The 22,540-nt window shown below is 36.3% G+C and overlaps 2 protein-coding genes and 1 pseudogene across 2 annotated transcripts; 1 reads left to right on the forward strand and 2 right to left on the reverse strand.

Annotated features, from left to right (window-relative positions):
- Nucleotides 1-620: 620 nt before the first annotated feature.
- Nucleotides 621-8,208, reverse strand: LOC132172529 (nodulation receptor kinase). Its single transcript, XM_059584044.2, has 15 exons — nt 8,112-8,208; nt 6,707-7,235; nt 5,368-5,864; nt 5,138-5,288; nt 4,921-4,992; nt 4,182-4,250; nt 3,990-4,061; nt 3,788-3,856; nt 3,517-3,698; nt 2,907-3,133; nt 2,687-2,813; nt 2,543-2,611; nt 1,997-2,186; nt 1,601-1,733; nt 621-1,262 (listed from the first exon to the last, which is right to left on the reverse strand). The coding sequence occupies exons 1-15, from the start codon at nt 8,206-8,208 to the stop codon at nt 915-917; spliced, it is 2,832 nt and encodes a 943-aa protein (XP_059440027.2). The 3' UTR covers nt 621-914.
- A 4,891-nt stretch (nt 8,209-13,099) lies between these two features.
- LOC132168483 (ABC transporter G family member STR2-like) lies at nt 13,100-16,720 on the reverse strand (annotated as a pseudogene).
- Nucleotides 16,721-18,680: 1,960 nt separating this feature from the next.
- Nucleotides 18,681-22,269, forward strand: LOC132168484 (endoribonuclease E-like protein). The gene is made up of 6 exons (XM_088518474.1): nt 18,681-18,955; nt 19,265-19,542; nt 19,940-20,105; nt 20,358-20,602; nt 21,560-21,747; nt 21,870-22,269. Exons 1-6 carry the CDS (start codon nt 18,721-18,723, stop codon nt 22,075-22,077), a joined length of 1,320 nt encoding a protein of 439 aa, XP_088374600.1. The 5' UTR covers nt 18,681-18,720; the 3' UTR covers nt 22,078-22,269.
- The last annotated feature ends 271 nt before the right edge of the window (nt 22,270-22,540 follow it).

The following is a 22,540-nucleotide window of genomic DNA, read 5'->3' on the forward strand; positions in this document are numbered from 1 at the left end:
ACTGTATCCGTCATTTGGGCTTCTAGTGTCCCACCTTTTGTTCATGGATCATTTCATTGCTAATGGAATTTTCTTGTATGGGAAGCTATAGCTAATTTGATCTACTTCTGACTTAGATTTAAGGGCCCTTTGAACTTGGTTTGAAATTCCTTTGTTATGAGCCATCAAGTTTCACGCATGCAGATTATTGATGAATCTGATTCATCTAATTAAAGTTTACCAACAACCTTCATGATGACAAGTTGCTGAAAAGCCTATATGTCTGCATCATTTTTGTAAACATGGCCGCCTAGTTAAGGGATAAAACTCTTCCTTCACAAAACACTCTCGTTAATGGTCATGGATAATGCAAATTGCAATTTCAACTTGTCACAATTTTGTGGATTACTTTTAATTTCTAAGAGGGTATTTTCTCTGTGGAGCATCTGATGCCTAACCTCATCCACCAGCTCAATAAACAGCTGTGGACGACCCCCCTTATCTCATATATGCATGTATGCATATGTACATATAGATTCTTTTGTAAATCACATTTCATATAATGTCTCATAAAAAGAGTTTTCTCAATTCCCAAGTCCCAAGATGAGCACACATTTGATTTTGGCAAGTTATTCTGAATTCCAAGTTGTAAAGGGAAAATGATGCAATACATTGTCCATAGTATATGGTTCAATAGCATTTTGGCATAAATTGAATGCCCGGAATTTTATAACCTAAAGAAAATTGAATAAACAGCAAGATACATAATCTCAAAAAGAGTAGTAGTGTCGAATAGAACTTCTCTTTTATCTTTAGCATACTATGTGCCTAGAACCATCATCATTCACTTGTCAATTCCTAACTGAAAAAGGGAAAGAAGAAAAAAGAAGTTCCATCTTTCACATATTGATGAAACATCACATTCACCCATTTTACTATCTTGGCTGTGGAGGAGACGGGCATTGTGGCATAAGAGGCGACGGCTCCGATGGAGATGATGAGGAGGTGACAGCAATCTTTTTTTCCATGACGATAGAGAAGCGATTAGAGGAAGTTCCCATGCTGTCTATGGACCTCATGTATTCAGATGCATTGGTTTCTATAATCAAAGCTTCGTCAAGCTCCCGGAGTATGTCAACCATGGATGGTCGATAAGCAGCATAAGGCTCAATACATGTCAAAGCCACCTCCACTACTCTCCACATTGCCTCTGCAAGGTACCCACCCTTGATGCTAGGATCCACGATTTCATCAATCTTTGAGTCTCTAATATAGGGTTTGGCCTGCATGCAAAGTTGTTCCACTATTAGATTTAGTCCTCACTAGGATATTTTTGATCTTGGGGGTTACATGTGTAGTAGAAACTCCATGCAGTTACTGATCTTTAGGTAATTGTTGTTCCACATGTTGAGCTTTACTTATTGATGGAGAGTTTGAGTCCACACGTCATGGGAATAACATATTAATTAATTGATTAAATTTTATCATTTCCTATTAGCTTAAGCTTTTGAAATAATTGATGATTTAATGCGTCGCAAGTCATTGATTCATGTGACACCTAAAAGAGCAGGATTATAATATCAAATTCTTAGAAGCTAGAGAACATGAAATTGGACCATACCCATTCAACCAAGCTCCATTCGTTGCGTGGTCTATGTATGTTGAGAGGCTCCCGACCAGTTACAATTTCAAGTAAAACCACACCAAAGCTGAAGACATCACTTTTATCAGATAAGCGCTGCGTAGAATAGTACCTGAATGATAGATTAAAAACACACTGCCGTGGTTAAATTTCATATGGTTATAGTTGCACTCTCTTATACATAAAACCAACTTCAAGTTAGATGGAAAAACTTTGGATTCTAGGGCAGTTACAATCTACTTATGATTCTAAAAGAACCTCTATATGCATAAATTTATGAAAAAGATTAAGTAAAACCAAATCTGTTGCTAAAAGTGACAGAAAGACGTTTGAATATTTCAAATCAGAACAGGCCTAAGAAACATTGAGAGTTACTCTGGATCTAGGTAACCAGCTGTCCCTCTCACTTCCAAAGAAGCACAACTGTCTCCTTCCTGAGGAGCATATTTTGAGAAACCAAAGTCTGCAACCTTGGCGGACATGCTATGATCCAAAAGTATATTGCTTGATTTCACATCCCTATGTATTATGCATCCCTCAGTAAACGTGTGAAGAGACATCAAACCTGAATAACGAAAAACACTCATTCAAACATGCTGGTATTAGGGGAAAAAAAAGCAGAGAAAATTAAAAAGAGGTGGAACAACCAAAACAACCAAACAAAAGACAATCAACTGAAGCAATTTTTAGTAGTCAGTAAATCAGAAATTTCATTGTCATCTATGATAGACTACACTTTCCACAGACATAATGGATTGGTAGTTCAGAATAGGTAGTGTAGATATAGCAGCATGTAGCAAATCTTGTGATCTAGTTTTCCATGGCTTTTCCGAACATTAAGATTTCCTTTGCATCTTCCCTTTACTTTCTCGTAATTTAGAACAAGAAAACAATAAAAACTGAATAACCCATTTTACTTGCCTCTAGCAGCACCAAGGGCAATAGAAAGTCTGGTTGGCCAGTCCAGAGTTTTTCTTTTTGCTGATTCCCCTGTGAAGAAACTGGTGATTAGACATTAATGTATGTATTGATACTAGCCAGAAGAACGAATGATGTGATATATACCATAGAGGCGATCTTGTAGAGAGCCATTAGACATAAAAGGATAAACAAGAATTTGTTGGTCATTTTGTGAGCAGTGACCAAGAAGAGGCACCAGGTTCTCATACCGAATTTGTGAAAGCAGCTGTACCTGTCAAAACATTATCAAGAGTAAATTCATAATTTGACCAAAAAACTAAGAAGAAGTCATAATTGAAGATTCGGTTGGATCCATATTTCTTACCTCATTGTCGAATTCCCGAGTCCCCTGAGTTGATGTTGCTGACCGAACCTTTACGGCCACTTCCCGGCCATCAGATAGAATACCACGGTAAACAGACCCAAAGCCTCCTTCACCTATCAAGGTTTTGTAGTTCTCGGTGACTGTCTCTATGTATTCTAGAGTAAACCTCTCAATAGTTATCGACTTTATACTGACATCTTCTTTGCTGGATCGAATGATAAGTACATCTGCATATTTTAGGAGAATCATTTTTTTGTGAGAAAAAAACATCATCCACAACAGTTGAAACTGAGCTCAACTAGGTGGACAACCTAAATTATGTGCTTGCCTGAGTGACATTTTCTATTATCTATACTCTTGAGTGAACAATGTAAACATAGTATGAATCTATTAGTTTCTAGTCATCTGCTTGGGTGTTAGATGGGATTTTGTTATTCTCATCCATGCCCATGCCTCCATGATTCATACAAAGAGGATAAGGCTTTCATTTATGTATTATTTAGAGGATAAGATTTTCATATATGCAGTAGACCCTTTTTCATGCCTTCATGTATATGCTTCCAACAAGATTTCAGATATCAATTAGCGGAGAAAAGATCAGCACACTCACTATTAGTCATTTGGAGTCCTTTCCCATCAAATCTTCCTCCAGACATTGATTTTCGTCTATAAACACAAACAAAAATGATTCCGACTGTAACGGTTAATAGGAATGATCCACATGCAACAGTGGCAATGACACCGACGCGTAGTGGCGAATGTGTTGATTCATTTGAATCACATCTTCCATTGCTGAAAAATAGATTTAACATCTCAGAATCTTGATTTTTCTGTTTCTTATAAACATAATTGTTCCAGTTCATAGGTAACAGAATTCATACTCTGTACGTATTGTGCTGTTGAAGCTGGATTGACGTTCTTTGTCTAGATACTGATTGCAGCCGAAATATCTGGAGCAAGCACATAGTTTAATCAATCAGGCCAAGGGAGAAGAAATACAACTAGATTTGGCAAGCATTTTTAATGGAAAAAAATGAAGGGCTTCCTTATTTTAAACAGGAAGGCCTTCGGTTTAAAACTTACAATGATTGCAAATGTGGCAGTGAGATTAGAGATTCTGGAAGTGACCCCGCAAGATAATTGTGGCTGATATCCCTGTTAGTCATCGTAAATCAATCAACAAAAGAAACATGATATTTCCCATGTGCAGTACTTCTATGGAAGTTACTCATTATACCATCTCGAATCTAGTAATTAAAAAGAAGGGTAAATTACACTGATATCAACATGGAGGAATAAGGAAACTCTGGGATACTGCCATTGAAATGATTGGAGCTCAGATTCCTACATATCATAAAAAAATTACATCAATATATTTTAAAAAATCATAGTCCAACCACGCGCCTGTCAGTGCTCGCCTTTCTTCGTTCCCTGGCCGTTGTTACTGTTTTCTGGTCTTTTTGTGGTTGTTTTCCTGTTGTTTTTATGTATTGTCGTTTTTTGTTGTTTTTGAGGTTTGTGGGTTGCTGTCTCCTAGCTTTTTATTGGTTTATTTGTTTAGTGGAGACTTCTGTAACTGAATTTGTGGTGGTTCCTCTCTTTACAACAGTCCTTGGTACGGACTCTAGCAGTGCTTTTATCACTTCAACCTCCTTTTGGCGGTTGTTGCTGGTTACTAGTGGGGGTTCAGATAGGTTCGCCTTAATCTGTGCCCCTTTTGCATCTGAAACCGCCTTGTGCGGCCCCTTGAGAGGACCGGGGCACTTGTTTGTCCCATTTCCTACGTTTTGTATTTATTTCCACACTGCTTTAGTTTGTTTTGGGTCTATTGTGGGGGAGCCCACCCCTTTTTCGTTTTTAGGATCGTCCTCTCTTTCTTCCTTTTGGATCAGGAGTGGAAAGGATCCTTTCCTGTAACCCTTTCCTTAATCAATTAGAAAAAAAAAAAAAAAAAAAAAAAAAAAAGACAAAACGACACTAGCAACTCAATAGAAGACAGCAGTGTGAAACATACAGTGTTTCTATGTTGGCCAGTTGAGTGATGTTGTGAGGGATTGACCCTTGAAGGTTCGTTGAAGAAAGATTCCTGGAAGAAAGTGTGATATTGAACAGAAGCACATGGAATTGAATACCCCATCTGGGAAGAAGAATAAAAAGAACAGAAGACCCTTTTTTTTTTTTTTTTTTTTTTTTAATTTTTTTTAATTTTTTTTAAGAACAGAAGAACTTACAGACTGGTGATGATAGCTGAACCATTAGAGAGCGCACAAGCCAAACCCTTCCAGGGATTTGGAAGACATGGGTCTCCAGACCAACTCTCCAACACTTCATTCGCTTGGTTAGACACCAACAACTCATTCCTCACCCTCCAAGCCACTTCCACTGAAGAAAGACAATAGCTTTTATGACTGTCCAATCCCCACAAAAGAACAAAGCATAAAATGTATCAAATTGAACTCACCATCTTTTTCGTCAGTCTGCTGCACCTGTAAATCGAACTTACCATAGCTTTGATTGATCTCTTGCACCTGCAAGATCTCATAGGCATTGCAAATGGGCCCAAACAGAGACCCAAAGGCCTTGATCAAGCTCAAATCAAGAGACCCATTAGCTCTAACATCCATAACAACCTCTTTGTACTTGGACCCATTTGCCAATATATCAAAATTTCCCTTTACTTTCTCATTGTTAATGTAAATATCAAACACCCTATCCCCAGGTCTAGAAGTCCCATTGAGCTCAAAGAAGTAGAGAAACACACGGTACTCATAGTCCCTTTGGTCGAGGGATTCTTGGAACTCCAATAGCTCAGAATGGTATAGAGCTGTTTGAAGGACATCTAGAGGTGGTGTCACTTTGTTAGCACTGTAGTTGGAAAGGTTGGCAGAGAGTATTGATCCATTGGCCATTGAATTTGTATCTGGTTTCCATATTCTGTCGCTTTTGTCCAATGGGTACCTGAGATTTTGCAAATGTCAAACATGGGCATGTGAGCTGAGCATTTGCTTAGGTGTTTCTTCAATTAAAGCGAATTTGAGGGTGATTTGTAACTTTTTGGTATTTGGATTCTCAACTGTCCGAATCGTTAGCAAATGAGAATCTCATGGCTCTATTGGGATATCTGCCCGAATAGGTGACTGGACTGTCAAAGACTTGTTTAGACAAATAAGCCTCAAAATTTCTCTGATAGTTACTGTAGAGCAAAATTGATCGATCTCTATCAGACTTTTGTTTGCTTTGTCAACTATTCTTAGGTGCATTGCTCGCCATGTGCTACCACAATATAATAACAATATATAAATAAGCATAAAGAAATGTGAGTTGCCTTTTATATTAGGAGGCAAGGACAAAAACTGGCTCCCTTAAACAAGATTATGAGGAGGAAGAGATGAAGATGGCCATTTATGTGGGTTCTTGTGTCAGGTTTAAGATATAAGACAATATCATACATATATGGAAAGTGTTTTAATTAATTAATGAAGGAAATCATAGAATCAATCCTTTGATTTTTCCATTCAGTATTTGTTCAACTTATCAAAAAGTTGTTCTAAATCCTTAAATCTTTCTATTCAATATTTGACAACTTATTAGGACAATAATACCCATGATTTTTCTACTCGAATAATTCTCTAATACTCCAACCAAGTTACAATCTTTAAAGAAAGAAAAAGGGTAAAAGTGTGATTTCTAACATTATTGTTTATCTTTTTACTCTTGCTCGTATTATATCAGAGCCATTTAAGATGATCCATTTTCTCATTTTTATTTATATATTAGCTTCAAAGAGAGTAGAAGCATACCTGATGTTCCCTTCTGTGTTCCCCACATCAATTCTACAAATGCTTTTAAGAACAGTTGTAGAAGGAAAGCCCAGCAGATAGTTCAAATTTTGCAGAGGCCTTAGTTCAAGTTTTGAAATGTAAGGATCTCCCTGCACCTTCTCTAAGCAGAAGTCTATATGGTCCTTAGTAGCTCTAAAAATCCCCTCCACTTCTGAGTCCTCCGACGAGTTTACTTGGCTTATTCCGGTAACACCGACCAAAACATCAAAGGAAGTGTCCAAAGTTGTCCTCAGTGAATCACCAAAAAGAAATGTACCCCTTACTAGATAATCTTGCTCCTTAGTAATTGTTAATCTATAACATCTCTTCCCTGAATCTATGTCGAATATTCGGGCTCTACCATAGTCCTCATGTTTGCTCAGTGCTTCTTTCACTTCATATAGGCAACCTGCTCTGTTAGGGAACCAGCTATCATCTGGTTTCCAATTTATAGTGGTGTTTTGGTCCGTGAAGTTTGAATCAGCACAGCATGCTAAGCTCACAAATTCTGCATGAAATTACATTAGAAAGATTTAATTATTTGTATTTTTAGGTTAGCATGCATGAATTAGCACATAAAAGCAATTTTAACAAAAATCACTTCAGGTCAAATATTGTAACTAGTCTTTGTTTAGATCATCTTTTTTTTTTTCCTTTTTTTTTTTTTTTTTTGGAAAGCAAGCAAAGAACAAGCAAAGATCTAGGGTGATCCTTCTCCTTGTCGATGAGGATAGACAGGCGGAGCTGGTGAGACGTGAAAATGAAGACGGTTCATTTTGCCATATGGTGATGGAGCATAGAAATTAACACTTTTGTTAACTTTCCTAACTTCCCGTTTAGAGGAAACTGAAAAAATGAAGATCGTGTGTAGGAAATGATGGAGGAGATCCCCTGGTTGGTGATGAGGGCAGGGTGGTTTAGGGCATGCAGCGTGTTAAGATGATCCATCTTAGACACAACTGAAATATGCAAGTAGATTTCTTCTAAAAGTAGTTCCCCATCTTTGCCTAGTGAATCTGCGTTTATAATAATCAAAATCATTATCACATGGATTTAGCCAATTACCTTGAGCTCATGACTTTGCATAATCCTTAATTCAGTTGTTAATCTCTTCAAAATGATTTTAAGTGTCACAATTTTTGCAGTTAATTAGTTTGACTTGCAAAATGTTATATATATATGAACTTTTGTATAGCTTAATTATTAGTAAGAGATGGATCATTTTCCCTCTCAACATAGATTCTTAACCCAGATCTTAAGGTATTTAATTATATCAAAACTGGATGATCTAATAAAAATATTAAACCTTCTCAACAAATTAGTAGTCATTATCATACCATTGATGATCTAATAAAGAAAAATGTATACAAATACATATACTAACCTTCTTGTCCACAAGTTGATCGAACAAGTATGAAGAAGCAAAGGAAAAACCACTCAACCTGCAGTCTCAAAATCCAATTATCCGATCCCTCCATCATCATCTTATATTGTATGGAAGCTTCCCCATTGGATCATCAAGCTCATGTCCAGACCAACTGAATAAGTTTTCAACTTCCACTAACCACCAACAAAATCTTTTGGAAATCCATGAAGAATTCCTATAACTCACAGAGAAGACAACATTCTAACGTACACAAAGAAAGCTCTTTACAAAAGAAGCATCATCATCTAGAGCTGCCAAGACAAAAGAGCATCACAAGAAGGTTACTAAAGAACAACATGGGGGGTTTGACTTCAAATGTTGGAATCATTGGAGAATAGGGGGAAGCTAGGAAGATGATGAAAGAGCTTGATTTAGAATAATTCAAATTTGATTATCACTGTAATTGTTTAATTAATTTAATTTGAGATATTATAATTGTTGTTTTCTTTTGTTGGTTGGGGTCATGACTCTATTTAACTAATTTGTTTTAAAATAATTAGGTGGAGCAACCTTCATTGGTCCACCTTCGTCCCTCTCTTTGTCTGTTTACCATGCTTGAAACTTCATGGAAATGGGTTTGGCTTCTCTAATTAAATCAATAGATATATATATATATATATATATATATATATATATATATTTTGACATATATTAATGGTTTAGAAATAGTTGTAATTTTCAGTAAAAAGGGGAATTAATTAAGATCAGTGAGTCACTCTCTTGCTTATGAAGCAAGTCTTACTAATAATTACATTTGGATATATTGCTGCGTCAACGTTAACGTACAAGAATCTTTATAATTAATTAATACATCTATTTAATATAGTTCAGGGGGTGATGAATTTAAGAATGTTACTTTTGAAGTAGGTTTTGGGGCAGTTATGTCTAAATATATTGTTTTTTAAGTGTCCCTCTTCAATTTACTTAACAAAAAAAGGTACAAAATTATCTTGATATATTGATATATAATTCGGTAATTCTGTTTAAAAATCCATTGGACTCTCAAAAATTGTTTTCAACCAACTGTCATGCATATTATATATCCTACGGATATTTTACAAATTGAGTTGTGTATATGTAATCTTTTTTAATGTTTGCTTTTTTTCCTTGTATAGAATGTATGAATCCCCAACCTAGCCAATATGTTATGTGCCACCAAAATTCCAAACCAAGCATTAGAAAACTCGGAAAAATATATCGTTTTTAAAACGCAAAAGGCGATTTTAAAAGCACAATAAAGTATTTGGTAAAATTGTGGTTCGAGTTTTAATACGTTTTTAAATTGTCAATTTTTTTTTTCCAAATACACTCCCAAATTGGAAACTTTTGGCGATTATTTTTAAAAACACGCATATGACCTACAAAATCGTGGGGTCAAACGCACTCTAAGTACAACATGCCCTTAATAGTACTTAGTAGAAGATACAAATGTATAAATATTAGAGAATTGTCTAGAAATGTGGTGTATTCGGAATAATTGTGCTGAATTATATTGTATATTAATAATGATACACTTACAACTCTTTTACAAAATATTTACACGTTTGCCACTAATAAAAATTTAACACTCTCCGGTCTCCAATCACGAATTGACACATATCAACAATTATCTTAAAAGCTTCTTCTTTTTTTCTTTCTTTTTTTTTGGGGCGGAGGGGGGGGGGGGGGGGTTTGAAAAGCTTAAATTAGTAAAAAAACAAATTAAAAAAAAAACAATTATTTAATTAATTAATAAATATTTTAACAACCGTAAGTGTGTTTTCTACTACTCTTTTTCATGTTTGCTCTGAGAGAGGGAAAAAAAATCCTGGCAATATTTTTAGCAGCCCCATTAACCATCTCAAGGAATATAATAAATCAAATTTTATCAGATGTCTTGGAGGGGGCTGTATAATAACATTTTTCCAGTTATTAAAAATCTCAAGTGGGTTAATTAATTAATGTGAATTTAGCAAAGGCAAGAGAGTCGCTAAATATCCAACTAATGAAAAGAATTACCTTACCAATAAACACGTTTAGACTGTCAATTTCCACTAATTTTTAAAAATAATAGGATGAGTTGTAATCTTGATTGAAAAGTGGTCACTATTTGCCCTGTTCTGTTTTACAGCTAATTACAAAGATGGTGATATTCCTGATATATGCGCACGTTTTACTTGGTCAATCCCCTTTTTTTTTTTTTAATTGAATAAGGGAAAAAAATGCTACAGGGAAGGATCTTTATCACTCTTGATCCAAATGGAAGAAAGAATGAGAGATCTTGTGGGAATGCTTTCAAAAACAAGATTGGAAGCGGCCCATTTAGCTAAATCATGTGGGTCAATCCCTTTACATTGTCCAAGCCATTTTTTCTTTTATTCAATCTTTCCAAAGTTATTATATTATATATGTCTAGGAAGCTTCGTGCTATACAAAGCTGAAAGATATGTTCTTGAAAAATACCCAAGTTAATTGTGCTGAATAGTCTTTAATTCTTTTCATTATGCTTAATTGCTTGATCACGTTGAACTAGTATTAATATTATTGGCTACAAGTTGAATCCTTTACTTATCTATAATCCCATTGTGCAGAGTTGAATCCTTCGCCATTCGCGCGTGAATAGTAACATTATTCAAACGTCACTATTTATAAATAGTGACGTTTAAACAGTAATTAAAAAAAAAAATTGCATTTTAGTGGTGTTTTCTAAAAACGTCACTATTTAAATGTCGTTAAATGTTAAAATTTTTGTAATGAGATATTATATATATGGTCTTTCTATGGCTACAAAACTTATGGTATTGTATGGGGTGAAACAACTTCAATATGAGCCGTTCATTTTAAATGAATAGTTCAAAATTTTAGAAGATAAACTCGACAAACTTGACCAAGGAACGCTAGTGAAAAACATCTCATTTGCAAATGTTTTGAGGCCTCCATTTTTTGACAGCCCGTGTGTGTGTGTTTTTTTTTATACTGTTTTGGGTTGTATTTGTTATGGTACCATCTCATTTATTTGAAAAAGAAAGTTGACGGTGATGTCCTTGTGTGTTTTCAGTCATACAAGACACAATCAAGGGCATTTTGGTCAGCTCATAATTCTAAACATTGCCAAACAAGTAAAATCATGTAGATTAAGAGTCTGTTTGAGATTGCGTTTGGGAAATAAAGTTTTTAAGTTAAAAAGAGTTTATGGGTAAAGGCTTTATTTTTAAGCTTTTGTCAAAAATGCGTTTTGGTCATTTTTAAGCTTTTTGAACCCTTAAAAGTGCTTTTAAATTTTTTACCAAATGAATACTTTTTTCTTCAAACAAATTTTTTGAGCGTTAAAAATACTTTTAAATCCCTCAAACTCAATTTCAAACATACCCTAAGTAAAGATGCCTTTGCGAATGAACATCCAATAAGAAGAAGCTAAAAGGTCATTGGGGTAATTTTCTTTTTTTTCATTTTTCCTTTTAATATATATATAATGAAAAACAAAATCAAGTCGTGGGTTGGATTGGGTGGTCTTTTTATTTATTTTTTTTGTGAGTACATGGGTTGGGTGGTCTTTGTCAATTAATTTCTACATCTATTCGTAGAGTGGGTAGTACGAAAGAAACATTTTGTTGCGTGAAGATATCATTTCTCAAAAGAATATATGTATTGTTTAATAAAACTGGGCCTGCCCCAACAGCAACAAGCAAATTGATGCTTACAACAAGTCATTGGCATATTCAAAGCATCAAAATTTGTCACTACTCCTTTACAACATATAGGCCAAAAACTTTTGCATCGGCCTTTATTCGATCTTATTTTTTATTTTTACTTATTTTTCGATTTTGTTAATTGTGGTATATTATCGAATAAGTAAAGTCATGCACAACATTTTTCACTCTAATCTAATTAAGTTTTGTTTTCTTTCTGCTATTAATTTTTGTTAGTAATGGTGATAATAATGAAACTAATTAAGCTGGCTCCGCTAATTACATTTGAGTTATATATTATCACTTTAAATTTGATCAATTAAATTACAATTTTTATTTTTTTATTTTTTGAGAATCAGTTAAATTACAATTGTAGCTTATTAAAATCATTTATAAAGCTCGGTACTCTCATCTAGCCAGTAAGCAAGCACACTTAACAATCATAAACACTAATTAAACATGCTTTTGAGATAACGAATTTCAAGTGTGCAAGAGGCACAAAGATGTGCAGAGTAATGATGAATATTCTTCACACTCGTTTTACATTAGTTGATATTACATATTTTATGCAGTTAACACTTTCTTTCTTTTTCGGTCGTTGACATACGAATTAAATAAGTATGTTAAATGAATGTCAAGAATATGATTACCGATTTTTTTGCATTTTATTATTTTCTAGCTGACTTTATGTTGTTTTATTAGGGTTAGAGTTAGAGTTTTGAGAGTCTTTATTTCGTTATTTTATTAGGTTTAGGGTTTAGAAGGTATTTATGTCATATTTTATTAGGTTTTGGGTTTGATGCTATAAATATATGCTTATAACCTCCATAGAAAATAAGTTGTTGTTTATTATTGATTTTGATGAATAAGAATACTCAGAGTTGAGTTTCGTGTTTTTTCCTTAAACCTTATATAGTATCCATTGTTTTAAAAAGATTTCTTTGATTACTTGATAGTTTTAAGATTTATAAATATATATCCGCTGCTTATTGATGTTCTTCGCTGCAGCCCACTAAATCATATTGCATCAAGATTTTTTTGCCTTCAAAATCGGGCACCATTTCATTGATATCAATAGAAAAGCAGGACAATTTGCAACAAATTTTGGTTTTTGATCTCCAGAGTCACTGATGTTACATTCAACAATAAATCCTCGCAATTTACAAACACAACCAGAGATAATACGGAAAAAGAAGAAACATATTAAACAGTTGAGTTTTGGAAAGACAATTACAACAATATGCTTCCAAATTAAGCAAATATCAATTACATCTTCTTCTACTTCCTCTGGTTCTTGGACCCAAAACGTAGAATCACGTAAAACAAAATCCTATATAGAACAGCCCAACCCAACATCATGAGCACTAATTCCCACTTCTTCGATTCCTCGGCAGCAGGATCGATTTCAAGGCTTTTCAAAATTTGGAACCCTATTATGTTGTAGCTGTCGGCGGGGTTGATTCCAAAAGTATGATTCGTCGAATATTGGTTCATCAACAGCCCTTCATACGGATACGTCATTGTGGAAATCGTGTTCATCCATTTCCAGTACTTGGGAATGTCGTGGCTATTCAAGAAGTAGCTGCAGAACAGGAAGAAGAGGGCGGTGAAAGCAATCACCGCCGCATAACCCAATATATAGTTCGGCACCACCGAGCTGACGAACACCACAAACGAGTTTGTTGAAAGAAGGGAAACGTAGAGAAAGATCAAGAAATATAAGAACGGGCCTCGGAGCTCCAGAGCTTTCCAAACAATGGCGGCGTAGACGGCGGCCTGAAGGGCAAGAAAAGGAAGGTAAGTGACGAGACCGGCAATGGTGTACGACGAGGCTCTGTAGGCGTTGTGGGAAGACTCCCGGACGAAAATTAAGCGCTCTTGGATGAAGGCCGGGACTGCGTCGTTTGAAGAGAAGAAGAAGAGGCAAACGGTGAAGATGAAGAAGCTGATGCGGTTTGTGATTCCTTGTGAGTCTTGTTTGGGTTTGATGAACATGGTGGCCATCATGAAACCCATTATGGTGAGGACGACGAGTCTTGAGAGGAAAAGCTCCGGTGTGCGATGGATGTTCTTGAAGTTCCGGCACATGAGTATGAGAGTCTCGGAGAAGAATGAATTCACAAACTTCGGGCCCAGATGCTTGTGCGCCATGGAGTTCTTCGGAGCATTATCAGGGGTGAGATAGTCATTTTCATTGACGGTGTACTCACTGCTATGAGGTGTCGGGGACCTCGGCAGGATTTCGCTCGAGTATTCATAAATGCCGGGTGTCACAAAGAGAGAGAGAGAGAGAGAGAGAGCAAATGTAATCAAAGAAGAATTTGAATATGGTAAAATATGAAAAATATTGGGCTCGCAAACTGGGTTGGCTTGTAGGGTCAACCAATCCGTTAAGGGAAATGTTTAGTTAAACGGATTAGACTCGTGAACTTTGAATAAGTTTTTGATACGACTCAAGCAAATGACATGACATGACCTGTTTAATAAACAGGTCGTATTGGGTTGATTCGATCCGTATAACACATTTAATAAATTGGTCCGATTGAACCCGTGATTTAAAAACTAAATCAAATAAAAGAAGGGTTAAATACTTTATTCACCCTTGCGGTTTAACTTCTTTATTTTTTGACCCTTAGAGTTTACTTTTTATCGAAGAAGGTCCCTCTGGTTTGCCTAAAGACGGGGATGGTCTCTCTATCAAAATTCTGTCCAATTTTTGCGGAGGAATCATCTCCGTCTTTAGGCAAACCAGAGAGACCTCCTGTGATAAAAAGTAAATCTTAGAGGTTAAAAAATAAAGAAGTTAAACCACATGGGTGAATAAGGTATCTAACCCATAAAAGAATGACCTGTTTGACTTGACATGTAGCGGGTTGACTCGAGATTGACATGAATATGAGTATACAAAATCCTAATAGTAAAATTGCCATCCCTAAATTTAGAACTTGTGTTCTTTACCTTATTGAGATTGGCCCTTTTTGACTTGTCCGGGAAGGTGTAAGCCTCAGTAATTGCATGACTCCATGGTCGCTACTAGCCAATGACCTTGAATTATAAGGGATTCTCAAACTGTGATCATAATCGTCATAAGCATTAGTTTGTGGCTTTCTGGACTTTCCCTTCTTTTGACTCCCTTCCGCGAGATGACTGCCGAGACGCGACGGAGTAGGCGACGATGCGATAGTTGAAACCAATAGTGATAGATCCTCCTCTGCCAATGCCAGCGGCTTCAAACCGGTACGTGCAAATTCAGTTAGTACCTCGACGCCAAGTTCAGATTGATCATACTCTTGTATTACATCGATCAAGTGCTCTATTGAGTTCTCTCCCTTGGGGACTTTCCACCCCATCCGCAACAAATGGCGGGTGACATCTTTGGGCGATCCTTGATACATGAGCTGCCCACGTGCCAGGATTATGAGATGGTCGAGCAGCAACTGGATTCTCCACGAGGGCTGGTGGATTGTGAGGATCACGGTGCTGCCTGAGCGTGCAATGTGGTGCACCTTTTCGATGACGCTGTGAGCGCTGGTTGAGTCTAGGCCCGAGGTGGGCTCGTCCAGGAAGAGCAATGATGGTCCATGAATTATGTCCACACCTATGGAGACTCTGCGACGCTCTCCACCGGACACTCCTCTGGTCCCCTCATCACCTAATGTAGGTGTTCCGACATGACTATAACATAAACAGTCCAAAAAAAATTAAATCACGTATATGAATAATGTTAGAATGTAAATGTAAATTAATTCATTCATTTCTATCCATTTAAGCCTTTGGAATAAATACTAATTTAATATGATATTAGAATAAAATACCTGATTTTGAATTTTGTCTCTCTCTCATTAGGAATTAAGTGGTGATTTAACAAATATTCATAACTTATTCAAGACTTAACAAGGTTGATCAGTTCCAAATAAGTTTTAGGGGTAACTTCACTTTAAATTCTTGAATTACCACGCGATTTGACAAGTCTCTCAAACTTCAAAACCTCTCAATTTAAACCCTTGAACTTTCAATTGCAGTCAATTTGAACTCATCCGTCAGATTTAACCATTAACTTTTAACGGCAATATCTAAAAATACCAAAATATCCATGATTTTCATTTTTTATTTATTTATTTTTTTAATTTAGAATTAAGGGTAAATTTGAAATTTTATAAAAAAGTCAAGAGTATAAACGTTATTATCTCACTTTTAACGTTTAAAATTTGACGGATTGGTTCAAATTAATTGCAATTGAAAGTTCAAGGGTTCAAATTGAGAGATTCTGAAGTTTATGAGGACTTATTAAATCGCGTAATAATTCAGGAGTTTAAAGTAAAGTTATTCCTACGTTTTATAAGGATTAATTGTAGGTAGACAAACTCGACACGAATCTAATACAAAATTTAAACGTTAAACATACAGGAGTGGGATGAAAACGAACTTACTGACAATCCAAGCTGGTCGATGAGCTTTTCGACACGTTACGCCTTGTCAGCCATTGAGATAGCCCCGAGCCGAAAATCAGCAGCAAACATCAAAGTCTCATACACAGTAAGCATTGGGAAGAGCCTATCATCCTGCATGATACATGCGGAAGTGCTTTTAATCAAGCCCCGCGCCGTCCATGGACACCCTCCCCTGAAGACTCCCGCTCGCTATCCGCCCAGCCAATCCATCCAAGAACGTAGACTTCCCTGCACCGCTAGGACCCATGACTGCAGTGATGCACCCCTTGGGCGCATACCCAGTAATTCTACTCAACAAGGCTACTTCTTGCTTCCGCCATTTCTTTTCAATCTTCTTCTTCTTCGTCACCGTGTAAGTAAGGCTCGCAAACTCAAGCCTGCCGGTGAAGTGAACTGGCTTCCCTATGTCGATCACCGTCTCGCGACGATCGCTGTTGGTACGAGCCATTGATAATGATATATTGTCCGTACGTATATACTTAATTCTTTGACAACTTTTTTATGGCATAGAGAGAGAGAGAGAGAGGGAGATGGAGAGAAAACTATTGTTGGTGTTAATATATTTTTGTTTTTCTCTTTTTGGGGTCTCCCAAGTTCGGGGATGGGAGCTGATGGAGGGAATTAAAAGGAGGATCCGGAGAGGAGGATACAGCTGGTGAGGAGATAATTCCAAAGTGAACGCGAGACTGTCTTCATTGAAGAATCCGTTTCCAGTCGTTTGATTCGAAAGAAGAAATGTTTTCTTGTTTCCATCATCGTTCGTCTGTGTTTTGACATAAGTGGGTGCATTTTAGCACTCCAGTTGCCCGGCTTTATCCCATTTTTTTGGACGTACGTTTACTTTCGCCGAGCATGCAAATATATTGGACCGTCCATTTAGGAACCTCCCCACTCTTTAGAATGTTTATGAAATGACACAAGTTTTGTTAATAATTAAACATATTATTCTAATATATTAGGATTATTATTTTTTTCTTGATTAACGTTCTTTTCCTTGCAAACATGTCAAATAAAAAAAAAAAAAACTTTGATTAACAAATTATAAGCATGGCCGTACAAATTACAAAGTTAGGATTTGGATAAAAAAGTTTCATAGAAGAGCCCCTGTCTGAGTGGGCCCTTTCTATACGGATAAGAGACTCTTTCAAAACCCTTGTCCGAAGAAAAAGAGGCTGAATTGAAGGTTAAAGGTCTATCAATTGAGTTTTAATCAAGTTAATACGTATATTATATATTCTTAGAAGTAAATTAAAAAAAAAAAAAGAAAAAGATTGCGTTATTATTGGCGCGTAGATCATATACTTTTGTAACAAATAATACGTCCTTCTGAACGGAGCTTTCAAGATGCAAATCAAGAAGACGTCCTTGCTATTAATTCCTTAAATAATTATGCAACTCATGATGTTTTTGCCAATATTATGCCACTCCCTCTCTCTCTCTCTCATACAGTGATCATATGTGTTGTTCTACACTATCGGAGTAGTTTTTTTATCTGAGCGTGATTGGGTAACATTATGTATATTAATTATTTAGATGCATAAACTTTAAATCTTTACAACATTTAAAATAGAGTGGATCATATTTTAGCATGATCATAATAGCACTCATTTGTTGGAAATTAATGACAAAATAAGTCTAGCTGAGGAGTTCGTAGACGCTCCCTCATATTGATTTAGCCATGACATAATCTAACCCCGGCCCACCGAAAGCACCTGTGAACACCAAGCATGCATGTGGTGTGAAAATAATTACAAGCGTTTTTCATAGAATTAGACCCTAAAACCTACCGCTTACCGCCACTAGACCACCACATGCATTCGGTAGTTATAGTTGCAAGCTTCATTTGTTTGGGATGGGGTATATCGATCTTCATCCTCCTATATACGTACGGGTAACAGCTCAAAGCGCTATCATATATAACACTTAACGGGTATATATATATATATATATATATATAAAATTAGGCCGGAAGAATTTGAATCTATTAAACTCATATTTGTTATTTAATTAAGCATGTAAATCTAAAAAATGATGTGCGAATCGCATGATATATGTTAGTTGAATAGAATGAGTTGAAAAAAAAAATCCCTCTAATCCAATTTTAAAAAACTATCTTAACATTAATAAATGATAATTACATATTTTAGTTATGTTTTTAACTTTACCAACCTAAACTTTGTAAAAGATCTCGCCTATTTAACATCATGTGTCTTGGAATACATGTTCTAAACAAGAGAAATTGAATCAAATTGTTAATATGTCTGGTTTTTACCTCCTTGATTAGAAAAATTAAAATAAAGTATTTAAAAATTACACCATATACGACAAAATAAGCTAAAACGACGCCGATTTGAAGCGTGTATACACTGTTCAAAGGAAAACGCGAAGAGCATTTGCTATCCTTTCGCACTCTGCTTCAAGCAAAGCAATGCAGGTTTACAACAAAGCATGAGCAGCTTATTGGGTATGGAGCTCTCAACCTCCGCAGCAAAACCCTCTATCTTCAACCCCAGAAACATCAATTCCTTTCCTTTCACTGAATTCCTCTCTCCTACAATTCCCCCAATATTCTCTGCCTCCCTTTTCCCGCACTCCAAACACAGCCTTAAGTCCAAGGACAAAAGGAGTAGAACAACAATTCACAGTTTCAAATCCCAGAATGCCCATTTCGAACCCATCACCAGTGAGTATTACTTTCTTTGTTTGCTGTGCTGTTTTTCTCTCACTTTCTTGCCACTATTTGGTGTCTGTGAATCTTTCTTTTCTTGTCTTTGCTTTTTCCTTATAAATCTTGTTACTTTCTTGAAGTCCAAAACAGAATAACGCATAAAAAAGTATGACTGGGTTTGTATTACTTTCAAGGTTTTCTAAGCAATTGAAGGAAAGTCAGAAGTGTGTCTGTGTTTTGCGAATGTGGGGTTTTTACAGGTGTTCTCAATAGATTTTGTTAGTTCATTTTGTGGGTCTCTTAGAATAAAAGAATGGTACTCAGGTGTTCAAGTCAGTGACATAGCCACCGCTCAAGTGGAAGAGCAAGTAGAGGTTGAGCTTGCAGAGGGTTACACCATAACTCAGTTTTGTGACAAGATTATTGAGGTATTTTTGAATGAGAAGCCCAAGACAAAGGAATGGAGGAAGTATTTGGTGTTCAGGGAGGAGTGGAAGAAGTATAGGGAAACCTTCTACAATCGGTGTCGTTCGCGGGCAGAAGCGGAAAGCGATCCTACTATGAAGCAGAAATTGATTTCACTTGGAAGAAAGGTTAAAAAGGTAGAACAATGTGCATATTTTGCATGTATTTGTACTTATACTTTGTTTACTTGCAGTTTGTTTGGTTGCTGAAAAAAGCTTAGGAAAAAAGAGATTTTGAACCTGATTTTATATGTTACTTTAGTTTCCATAAAAGTGAGGAACTTACCCCCAAGTTAACCAAATGGTTGTATCAGACTTGGTTCGGTGCAGTTTTGGTTTTCTTGGTTCCCTATGCAGTGGAGTTTTCAGATTGAAGACTGTAATTTTACTCATCAAAAAAGATTGAAACTGTAATTTTGTTAATTTTGCTACCTTATCAACAACCAAACATAGGGTTAATAATTAAATATACAGATACTCGTTTGGGTGTAGAGGTATTTTTCCTGTTCTGTTTCATCAGGAGTGAGCATTGCAGATTGATGATGAAATGGAAGGACATAGTGAACTTCTTAAGGAGATCCAAGACAACCCAACTGATATTAATGCAATTGTTACACGTCGGCGCAAAGACTTCACGGGGGAATTTTTTAGCTACCTCGATGTACTATCGCAGACTTATGACACTTTGGAGGATCGTGATGGTAACCTTTTTATCCTTGGATGAAAATGTTGAAGCAAATTGGCTAATTGGCTTCCACTTATGTTCAATAAGGATGTTGAATGATGCATAGGAGGTTTCACTGACAAGAATGAAAACAAGCTATAATATACTGCAACTTCGATTTTGTCTCGCCTAAAATAAATCTGCTTGAATTCTTTACAAAAGTCTCTCCTGAACTTTTATGTAGCTTGGTTTTATGTCTCTTATATTATTGTCCCATTTTGTCGAGCAGCGGTGGCTAGACTGGGGACCAGATGCCTGTCTGCTGTCAGTGCTTATGATAATACGCTGGAATATGTGGATACATTAGATGCTGCCCAGGCCAAATTTGATGATATCCTCAACTCTCCATCAATGGAAGTGGCATGTGAGAAGATTAAAAGCCTTGCCAAGGCGAAGGAACTTGATTCCTCCTTGATCCTGTTGATAAATAGTGCTTGGGCTTCAGCAAAGGAGTCCACAACTATGAAAAATGAGGTAGGAGTGGCCACCTTGAGCTGAGGAATTGCTCTTTGTGGACCATGGGGATCCCTTTCCCAACTAATTAATGGGTCACAAAATGCCTAAGCAAGATGGACAAGGCTTCAATATGAATTGTCATCTAAAATAGATAATGTTTGATTGCTTGGTATCTCAATTTTTTTTTTTTTTTTTTCCAGTTTAATGTGACATTTGTGGTACATTAGTGATGGTTTTAAAATATGTTTCATCATTATGAATGATGAGCACATTTTTTAAAATACGTCATATATTCTAGAGCATAAAACCTTCGAAATTTTGTAGATTAGATAGTATAGGATAGCACTCTATGCATATGAGCAAAAACTTAATGAACATGCCCGGAAAACCAAAACAACTTAATGAGCATAATTCTTATTTGGGTACTAAAGTAGTCCACCCTCTGTCACAAGGTCATTGTCCAACAAAACATTTAGCTCATTTGAAAGTGTTCGTGTAGCATGTTTCTGAATAGAATGGCGAAAACGACAAGTAGAACCATTTTAAAGTTTGTCTAGGTTTCCCAGATGGACCCAATTATTTGTTTTGTGTTGCCATTTACGTGCAGACAGTGGAATGGTTTCAACTTCATTGCCCAGATATGTCCTTGATAACAAACCAAATTTTGCAGTTCTAGTGTGACAGATGAGTCTACATATTTAGCAAGCACGACATGTGCCTTGAGAGGCTTGGCTTCCTCTTGCTTTGCAGATCCCAAATAAAGGCTATAACCGCATCTATGAGATGGTTAGATGCTTGACGTTGATTATAAAGTTATTAAGTCACACAGAAAATATCTAGAACCCCATGAAACCTGATGCTTTAAAATCAAGCTTTGCTTTGTAATTTTTTTTTTCATTGCACTGTTTTTGTATGCCTTCCTTTGCTCGAGTGTTTCCTTGTTTTGTATTGTTAAGCTTAGACATGTAATTTCAGGTCAAAGAAATAATGTATTGTTTATATAAAGCCACAAAGAGCAGTCTTAAGAGCATTGAGCCAAAAGAAATAAAGCTACTTAAGCATTTGCTGAACATCACAGATCCTGAAGAGCGATTCTCAGCACTGGCAACAGCTTTCTCCCCGGGTGATGAACGTGAAGCCAAGGAGCCTTATGCTTTATACACGTAATAGAGCTTCTTGCTTTTTTACATTGCAGTACTAACCTTAAGTTAGTTTCTGAAATCAGATTTTTTGTTCGGCCTACTTTTTTGGATTTATTTATTCATTTTTCTCTCTGGTTGAGCAGAACTCCCAAGGAGCTGCACAAATGGATTAAGATCATGCTTGATGCATACAATCTCAATAAGGAAGAAACCGACATTAGGGAAGCCAGACAATTGACTCAGCCTGTGGTTATACAGAGGCTGTTCATCCTCAAGGAAACTATTGAAGAAGAATATTTGGAGCACGGTAGGTCTCAAGATTCTAAAACAGAAGGGGACACTAAGTCATAGGAGTTGTGAGGTGCTGCTCATTTTCACCAATAGCACTATGACACAGGAGGATCGGCAGCTGCGGGGTTGTCAGATATTGAATTAATGGTGCTAGAATATCTTGTTGGAGAAGATCAGTGCAAGAACAGTAAGACTATAAAATCAGACATAATTGTGGCAATTATGCACTTATGGCAGTAAATCGAGTGTAACTTTTGCTATGAAGATTAGAATCGCTCATATGACCCCAATCTATAAAGCTCTTTTGGCGTGCACTTCGTAGCCACCCAGCTATGCTTGGTGAGCGCCGTTTTCGGGTCCAAAATTCATTGTTTTCCCTATGGATCACGATTTTTAGATATTTTGTCGTCTTAGAAAATATTTCTTTTCCCATTTTAGTAGTAATTTTATTATCAGAATTTACGATCTCTATGTTATTATGTAATTAGATTTTATGAAATCTCTAGACTTTTGCCATTTTGGC

The sequence above is a fragment of the Corylus avellana genome, chromosome 1 (genome assembly GCF_965113065.1).
Source record: "Corylus avellana chromosome 1, dhCorAvel1.hap1.2, whole genome shotgun sequence".
Classification (NCBI taxonomy): Eukaryota; Viridiplantae; Streptophyta; class Magnoliopsida; order Fagales; family Betulaceae; genus Corylus; species Corylus avellana.

Coding starts and splice junctions, on each gene's coding strand:
- LOC132172529 (XM_059584044.2), bottom strand. CDS start 8,208: ATGATGGAGGGATCGGATAATTGGATTTTGAGACTGCAGGTTGAGTGG. Junction 3,857..3,989: donor CTGCCACATTTGCAATCATT/GTAAGTTTTAAA, acceptor TGCTTGCTCCAG/ATATTTCGGCTGCAATCAGT. Junction 1,734..1,996: donor GCTGGTTACCTAGATCCAGA/GTAACTCTCAAT, acceptor TCTATCATTCAG/GTACTATTCTACGCAGCGCT.
- LOC132168484 (XM_088518474.1), top strand. CDS start 18,721: ATGAGCAGCTTATTGGGTATGGAGCTCTCAACCTCCGCAGCAAAACCC. Junction 19,543..19,939: donor TTGGAAGAAAGGTTAAAAAG/GTAGAACAATGT, acceptor TGAGCATTGCAG/ATTGATGATGAAATGGAAGG. Junction 21,748..21,869: donor GAGCCTTATGCTTTATACAC/GTAATAGAGCTT, acceptor CTGGTTGAGCAG/AACTCCCAAGGAGCTGCACA.